Below are 8354 nucleotides of genomic sequence, written 5' to 3' on the forward strand. Positions count from 1 at the left end.
CCCTCACCAGGAACCTGTCCAGCTGCCACCTTGAACTTGGACTTCCAAGCCTCCAGAACTGTGAGGGATAAATGTGTGATTTTAAAGTCGCCCAGTGTGTGGTATTTTGTTTTGACTAATACAACCTGAAAACATTTTCCCCTCACTCCACCTGAGCAATATCTGAGTGGCTTAAGGTACTCAGGACACAACAAAGGAGAAATGTCCCATGCACAAGGTGCACCCATGCCTGGGTAAAGCAGCCTGGCACAGAGGGAAGCACAGAGGCTCAGGGCTCTGCTATTCATTCTTTGTGTGACCCTGGGCAAGCCATGAATGGAGCTTCAGTCACCCCATTTGTAATGGGATTTAATTGTGCTTGCCCTGCCTCCTTTTGAGGGCTGTAGAGAAAAGATGTCAAAGTATTTTGTAATCTGGCTGGGCGTGGTGGCTCATGCCTGTAATCCCAGCACTTTGGTAGGCTGACGCGAGAGGACTGCTTGAGCCCAAGAGTTTGAGATCAGCCTGGGCAATATTGTGAGATTCCATCTCTACAAAAATAAAATAAAATAGCCAGTCATGGTGTCACACACCTGTAGTCCCAGCTACATGGGAGGCTGAGGCGGGAGGATCACTTGAGCTTGGGAGATGGAGGCTGCAGTGAGCTATGATTGTACCACTGCACTCCAGGCTGGGCGACAGAGAGAGACCCTGTCTCAGAAAAAAAAAAAAGTACTTTGTAATCTGTAAGGTTTATTTCAACACACACAAAAAAAGTGTATATGCTCCACGATGCCTGTGAATATACACACACACCACATCATATACCAAGCCTGGCTGTGTCTTCTCACAAATGCGCTGCTGGGCACCACCCCCAGTTCTAGAACCTGTGAATATACACACACACCACATCATACACCAAGCCTGGCTGTGTCTTCTCACAAATGCGCTGCTGGGCACCACCCCCAGTTCTAGAATCACACCAGCCAGTTCACCCTCCAGATGGTTCACCCTCAACTTCCTAAAAGTTCTTTACCTAATCTACTGACAGGCTCATCCGCGACGTAATTTTAAAGATTTCTTAGGAGCTGCCATGGCAATCCTGGACCTCAGCCTGGACAAAGAACAGCTGCAGGTCATTCTCATGTGTGGACACGGAAGCCCCGCCTGCCTTTGCTGGCCAGCTGGGCTGAGTGGGCCTGGGAAACTAAGGCTGCAGGGTTGGTCCCAGGCAGTCTTGCTGAAGCTTGCCACATCCCCCAGCCTCCTGGATTTGCCAGGATCCAAGAGCACGGACTTTAGGAATTCCTGGTGGAGGAGTGAAGAAAATGTGACAGGGTGTCCTAAGCCCCGATCTACAGGAAGAAAACTGGAAATAAGACTGAGGACTTAGTTTAAGATGTTCCTACTCAGCCTCTAGCTTTTGTGCTACAGTTCCGGGAACAGACTCCCCTCTCCTGAAAACCACTTCCCTCTGCAGCATTAAATTTCACCAAGATGTCTTGCTTGTGGGAAAGACTTCCACGGATGCCTGGAGAGAGGAGGATGGAAATGTCCCACTCTCTAAACAGATAGACGGATGCAGCCAGACAGAAAATAGTTTATCTTGCTGAGGTTTCTAATGTATTTGAAAGAGGCCTGGGTCTAGAAGTCTACCCAGAGGGCTCTGTGTTGTGCAGGCAAAGATAAGAACCTTCCCTGTGGGAGTTCCAGAGCCAGTTTTCATAAACACCCATCGGTGACTGTGTTCAGAGTGAGTTCACACCATCCTGACCTGCCCTGAGTTAGACCTTACATGGTCTTCCTCCTCTAGGAAGCCTCTGCAGCCCAGGAACCTCCCCTTATCTGAAATGAACAGCATTTGAAGCTTCACCAGACAGACCAGACAGCTTAGCCCTCGTGTTGTGCTATGTGGGTTGTTCTCTGAGAGGCAGGAGAGCATAGTGGTTACTAGGAAGGGGAGGACTTTGGGACTAGACTGCCTTGGCTGGAGTCCTCTTTCTGCTTCATAGCCACGTGATCCTAGGCATGTTACCTGTGCCTCAGTTTTCACTCTATCAATATGTAATAACTGAATCTGTCCTTGTGGTGAGGATTCAGTGAGTTAACATATTTGAAGTGCTTAAAAATGAGGCTTGTGTCCATAGATTAATGAGTGAATACACAAATGGTGATATGGACATACAGTGGAGTATTAGTCATAAAAAGGAAGGCAGAGCTGATCCATGGCACCATGTGACTGAACCTGAAAAGCATTAGGTTAAGTGGAAGAAGCCAGACACAGGTCACCTATTGTGTAATTCCATTTATAGGAAATATACAGAATATGTAAATCGGTGGAGAAAGAAAGCCGATTTCCAGGGGCTAAGGGGAGGGGAGAATGGGAAGTGGCTGCTTCATGGGTACAAGGTTTCATTTTGAGGTGATGAAAATGTTTTGGAACTACACAGAGATAGTGCTGGCACAACATGGTGAATGTACTGAATGCCACTGATTGTTCACTTTAAAATGGTCAAACTTATGTGAATTTCACCTCCATTAAAAAAAAAAAAAAGGACCAGATGTGGTTGCTCACACCCATAATCCCAACACTTTGGAAAAAGGTGAAAGTTTTTTTCCTTTTTTTCTTTTTTTTTATATACTTAAGTTCTAGGGTACATGTGCATAATGTGCAGGTTGGATACATAGATATGCATGTGCCATGTTGGTTTGCTGCACCCATCAACTTGTCATTTACATTAGGTATTTCTCCTAATGCTATCCCCCCCCAGCCCCCCACCCACTGACAGGCCCCAGTGTATGATGTTCTCTGCCCCATGTCCAACCGTTCTCATTGTTCAGTTCCCACCTGTGAGTGAGAACATGCAGTGTTTGGTTTTCTGTCTTTGTGATAGTTTGCTCAGAATGATGGTTTCCAGCTTCATCCATGTCCCTGCAAAGGACAGGAACTCATCCTTTTTAATGGCTGCATAGTATCCCATGGTATATATATGCCACATTCTCTTAATCCAGTCTGTCATTGATGGACATTTGGGTTGGTTCAAAGTCTTTGCTATTGTGAATAGTACCACAATAAACATACATGTGCATGTGTCTTTATAGTAGCACGATTTATAATCCTTTGGGTATATACCCTAAGACCTGGGACGCATTTAAAGCAGTGTGTAAAGAGAAATTTATAGCACTAAATGCCCACAAGAGACCTCTGCCTGAGAACGTGGGTTTCAGCCTAAGAGTTGTAATATGTGTGCCCATTCACAGGTGCTGCATCAGAGTCCCAGGTGGGAAGAAGGCAAGCATACACAAAAATGGTAAAAGGCAGAAAGGAGCCCAGTCTCATTCTTTCTAAGAAGTTTTCCTAAGAATCTCCACCCAGCGACTTGCTCTCACATCTTCTTGGCCAGCACTGGACCACACAACTCCTTCTAGATACACAGGAGTCCTAGGATTCTATGAGAAAGAAGGGGAGGGTGGGCAAAGGGCAGCCAGCTGTGCAGCATCTGCTGGAGACACCTAACCCTTGGTGGAGGGGTTGTGTGCTGGGAGAAGGCTTTCTGGACGGTGTGACAGCAGAGATAAACTTAAAGGCCAAGTAGGAGTTACCCTGGTGAAGCAGGGCAGGGTTACAAGCATTCCAGCAACATGAAGCAGCAGGAGTGTTTTAATTAAAAGAAGGCAGTTGCTGTAACCAACTATAAACAAATAAAGGCTTAAACACAATGGAAGTTTATTTCTCACTAAGGGAACATCCAAATCCATGATACTTTAAGTCAGGGACCCAGGTTCCTCCCATCTATGGTTCTGCCATCACTAATCTGAGTCTTCCACAATTGCCGTGCTCCTTGGAAGTGGGAAGAGCAGGCGGAGGACACGTGGGAGGTTTTAGGGACAAGCCTGGAGGCAGCATGCGTCACTCCCATGCAGAGTCCATTGGCCAATGCTGGCTCCAATGGCCACATCTCACTGCAGGGGCAGCTGGGAAATACAGTCTGGCTGTCTACCCAGGAGGAAGAGCAGCCAGTTTCTGCTGCTGATGATCAGGAGGTGGAGAAAATGTTCAGTCAGGCAGGGAGTGGGAATAGACAAGACCACAAGCAGCTTGGTGCCTCTGAAAGGGAGCGGGGTGGAGGGGAGACTAGAGAGGTGGGTAGGAATACTGGATTCCACTGACCACGTGCTGGATGTCACGCTTAGCCCTCCTGCTCTGTGCCGGGTTAGGCACCTGGTGTTTTGCGTACATAATCTCAATTCTGTGAGGGCATCCGACCTGTGGGAAAAGAGCTGTTTGTTTCAAATGCTACTCCTGCTTCCTAACAAGTGTTTAGAGCTTAATCATGTTCAACATACATATACAATATTTAATACTTACAAGAATTTGGCGGGGAAAATATTACCATCTTTCCCTTTTATGATTGGAGAAAAATGAGGCTTTGAAGGGTTTAAGAACTTGCCCAAGGTCGGCCAGGTGCAGTGGCTCATGTCTATAATCCCAACACTTTGGGAGGCTAAGGTGGGAGGATCGCTTGAGGCCAGGAGTTCAAGACCAGCCTGAGCAACATAGTGAGACTTTGTCTCTATAAAAAATAAATAAATAAATAAAAAGAACTTGTCCAAGGTCAGACAGGCAGCCTCTTAATAAGCGCACATATCCTCTATATTATACTACCTCTCGTGGAGGATCTCCTGTGTTCTACAAATAGTCTGTACTTGAGCCAGAATGTGTTATAATCCTGGGATCACGGCCAGTGAGCTTAGAAGAAGCCATCTCTTTCTCATGCCAAAATGAGGCTCCCCCAGATTTGCTCAGACTTACCTATAGTCAGCAGCATCGGGGGTCAGGAAAGACTTCATGAAGCCATAAATGCATCCTTCTCGGGGCAGCACCTGGCTCTCCCAGGTGAGAGAGGACTCCATTTTCACAGGCAGGCGTGGGAGCTTCAGCACCCATCTCTGGGCCCAGAATGACCCACTGGAGACCTTACAGCTCTCCTGTCACCCCCAGTTCCTGCCCCCTCTGCAGCCTTGGAGGAGAATGGAGCTGAAGGGCCTGCCCTCTGTAGGGTGAGAAAGGGAGGCTAAAGCCTGGTGCCCACTGCCCTGGCCGCTCCGCATTGCAGGAGCTGCGCCCTTCCTTTCCTGGCACAGGGTCCACAGCCCCGAAACCCCGTTGTGTGGGAGCTGGGCACAGGGCAACAGGACTAATCCCTGGAACAGCTCAGGGAGGATTATCCAGCCACTGTCAGCAGCGGTGCAGCCGGCTCATTCCCAGATAGGGGAGGCCAGAGCCAGGGGCCTGCCACAAGTTGGAAGGCTGGGGAAGGGGAGGCCAGCAGAGGTGTCCTGGCTGTGGGTGGCTCTGAGGGGGCTCTCAAGAGTGGGGCTAAATCTCAGGGGCAGGATTATGTAAATCAAACCAATTCTAGCCACAGATTTAAAGCTTGGGAAAAAAAAAAAAATACCCAGCCTGGCGGAAAGAATTTAAATTATAAAAACTTAGAAGTATGAAATGTGAAATCATCCCGTACGTGCTTATTTAACAACGAAATCATCCCGACACAACGAGCCATATGTGAAAAGTCCTCCTCCCCCGACACATCCCCCAACAGGCACTCCTCACACCTCTACCACCCAAGTGCTGGCATCCTCCCTGTCCTGCTTCACCTGAGACACCCCTTGTCTCATTAGACATGCAACTACGGGAGGGGTGACAGGAAGACAAGACACTATTTCCTCAGGGCCAGTTTGGTGTGGGGAGAAAGCCTCCTGATCCTGAAAGCAAGAATTTGACCAGAGCAGAAGTAATCAGTATGCAGATTGACTCTGTGGTATGTTAATGTTTATGCATAGATTATGAGGACCAGGTGAAAAGTGGGCCAGGGAAGCCAGATGTGTGTGTGAGTCATGGGTGGCTGAGATGAGGACAGGAGGGAAACTGGTTCGGAGGCTGCTGGCGATGGGGTGGGAGTGCCAGGAGGAAGGGAGGCAGTGGTTTGAATGTGTGCATGAAAAAGCGGAGGACAGCGGGGTCTGGGTGAATTTGGGCAACCATTTGGACCGTGGAGAAAACTGCCTGCGTGCGGCTGAGGACCTGAACTATTAATTTGTTTTTTAGCTAATGCAAAGATAAACATAAAAACTGATACTCCATCCAGTTACCAGAAAACATTTAGGTATGTGTGAGACAACTTGGGTATGTGAACCTACCTTTTCAATGTAAATTCAGTGAAATCTAAGTACAGATCCCATATTTCCAATAAAAAGGTAACATCCAAACTCAGATGTCCTATGAGTATAAAATACACAAAGATCTTCTGGACTTAGTATGAAAAGGGATTTTTTTGTCAGGTACCTCACTAGTTATTTTTAAAATAGGATTGCGTGTTGAAATGATAATCTTTTGGATATATTGGGTTAAATAAATGTATTATTAAAGTTAATTTCACTTAAAAATGTTTAATGTAGCTACTAGAAATTTTAAAATTAATCATGTTGCTCACCTTATGTTTCTATTGGACAGCTCTCTCTAGACACAAAGGCTGCCAAGAGGGACCTCACTCTAGCTTCAGGGAGAAGAGAGGAATTAGCAAGGCCAAGCAGAAGCTCCTGAGGGCAGGGCCAAGGGCGGCTTGGTGGGGTGGGGATGGGATGCACAGAGATAACTCCAACCCTTAAGAAGGTGTTTCCTAGAGCAGGCTGTGACCTGTCAGTTTATATACTGAGGCTTAGGAGCCTCTTGGATGCCCCCAGATCTGCACCCCTGAATTGCCCTGTACCCCTGCCATCTTTGTTCCTGTGCTGGCATAGTGGTCTCACCTCCGGCAGTATCACCACCACTGGGCACAAGCTTCTCCAGCACAGCAACTGTGTCTTATTTCTCCTTGTACTCCCAGTGTTCACACCATGCTGCACTCACAGAAGACTCTTCGGTGATATTTTGTGGACAGAGAGAATGCCTGTGAGAGTGGGCTGAAGTGTGCGTTGGGCTCCAGAGACCTTAGGGAGGGGAGACCAGGTCCTGAGTAAAGTTGAAGGGGAGGGGCTGAGGCCTGCTAGCAAGGAGTCTCATCCCCTGGGGAGTTCCAGGGACCCCTCAGAAGTGCAAGGGAACGGTGTTAGTGTCAGTCCAGTAACACAGCCCAGACCCCGCCTTCCACGTGGGTTTGACAGGAGCCTCCTAACTGCTCTTCTGCTTCCATTTTTGCCCCTTCAGTCTATTCTCAACAGGGAAGCCAGAGGCATCCTTAACCATGTCAGATCATGTGGCTCCTCAGCTCAAAGCCTCATCTCAGAGGAAAGCTCTGGTCCCTTAAAAATGGCCCAGATGGTGACAGACAGACTCTATGGTGAGCAGACTGTTGCTAGATATCTGGGCTCGGAGGACTCGCCACTGCTCAAACGCAGTGAGGATTTTCGCACTAGAAGCTGGAGGAGAGGGATCCTTGTTAGGTAGGAGCAGAAAGCTTAGAAAAGTGGTCTCCTGCAGTTATGTGGAAAACACATCATGTAAGTGATAAATTGGGTATGCAGTTGAGGAGATTTCCAAGTAAAATGTTGAGGATGCTGCCTGGTTTCTTCTTACTGCTTATAATATAGTGTGAGAGAAGAGAGATAAATTGAGAAAGAGACTGGTTTTTAAACTGTTAAAATTGAATCAGGACTTGATGATTTGAAAATTGTCAGTCTCCCCACATGGCAAAAGATGCTGAAATTAACAAATGGCTTCTGAGCATGTGGCATAGGGTGTAACTGTACAGTCTTCTGTGATTATGCATAGAGATCAAAGGATGGGAGTAGCAATGAGTCACACAGAGGTCTGTTGCAAGAGATTATAAGGGTGTACCACGCAGAACCTCTCCACCAAACCTTAGGGCCCTTGGGAAGCTTCAGTGAGTTACCCTGGGGGCCATCTTGGCAGGAGCTGAAGGTAGAAAGGTAGAGTTTATCTCTAAAAGATTCATGGGTATGGCTCTTGACAAATCGACTATAAGCCCCACTGAAACCCACAGAGGACAGGCAAAGGGTTTGGGAAAGCTGTTTCACCCACAGTGCTGGCCGATTGGTCTGTAGGGGACAGAGTGCAAACTGAAAGAAGACTGTCAGAGCCCCCAAACTCTACTGTCAAGAAGAAGGCTGATAAAACTACTTGGCTGCAAACACGTGGATCTTTCGTGAGAAAAGAAGGATGACCCAGAGGCAGAAGCCCAGAAGGCAGAGCCAAGAGACATGGAATATTCCCACATCTTAAAACCTATTTAGGGAACACCAGCATTTGTCCAGCTGGATTTCAGAATCACCATTCCTTCATCCCTCCCCTGCTACCTCTTTCTGAACAGCAATGTCTCAAGCTTTACCCACCATTGTGTGTTGCATATGTA

The 8354-nt window shown here is 47.5% G+C and overlaps 1 protein-coding gene across 1 annotated transcript; it reads right to left on the bottom strand.

Moving 5' to 3' along the window:
- Positions 1 to 3684: 3684 nt before the first annotated feature.
- Positions 3685 to 5149, bottom strand: F379 (F379 retina specific protein). Its single transcript, NM_001034099.1, is given in 3 exon segments — positions 3685 to 4246; positions 4349 to 4553; positions 4793 to 5149. Coding segments are annotated over 3 exon segments (528 nt in total). The 5' UTR covers positions 4809 to 5149; the 3' UTR covers positions 3685 to 3939.
- Positions 5150 to 8354: the final 3205 nt, after the last annotated feature.

Source organism: Pan troglodytes, chromosome 10, assembly GCF_028858775.2.
Source record: "Pan troglodytes isolate AG18354 chromosome 10, NHGRI_mPanTro3-v2.0_pri, whole genome shotgun sequence".
Lineage (NCBI taxonomy): Eukaryota > Metazoa > Chordata > Mammalia > Primates > Hominidae > Pan > Pan troglodytes.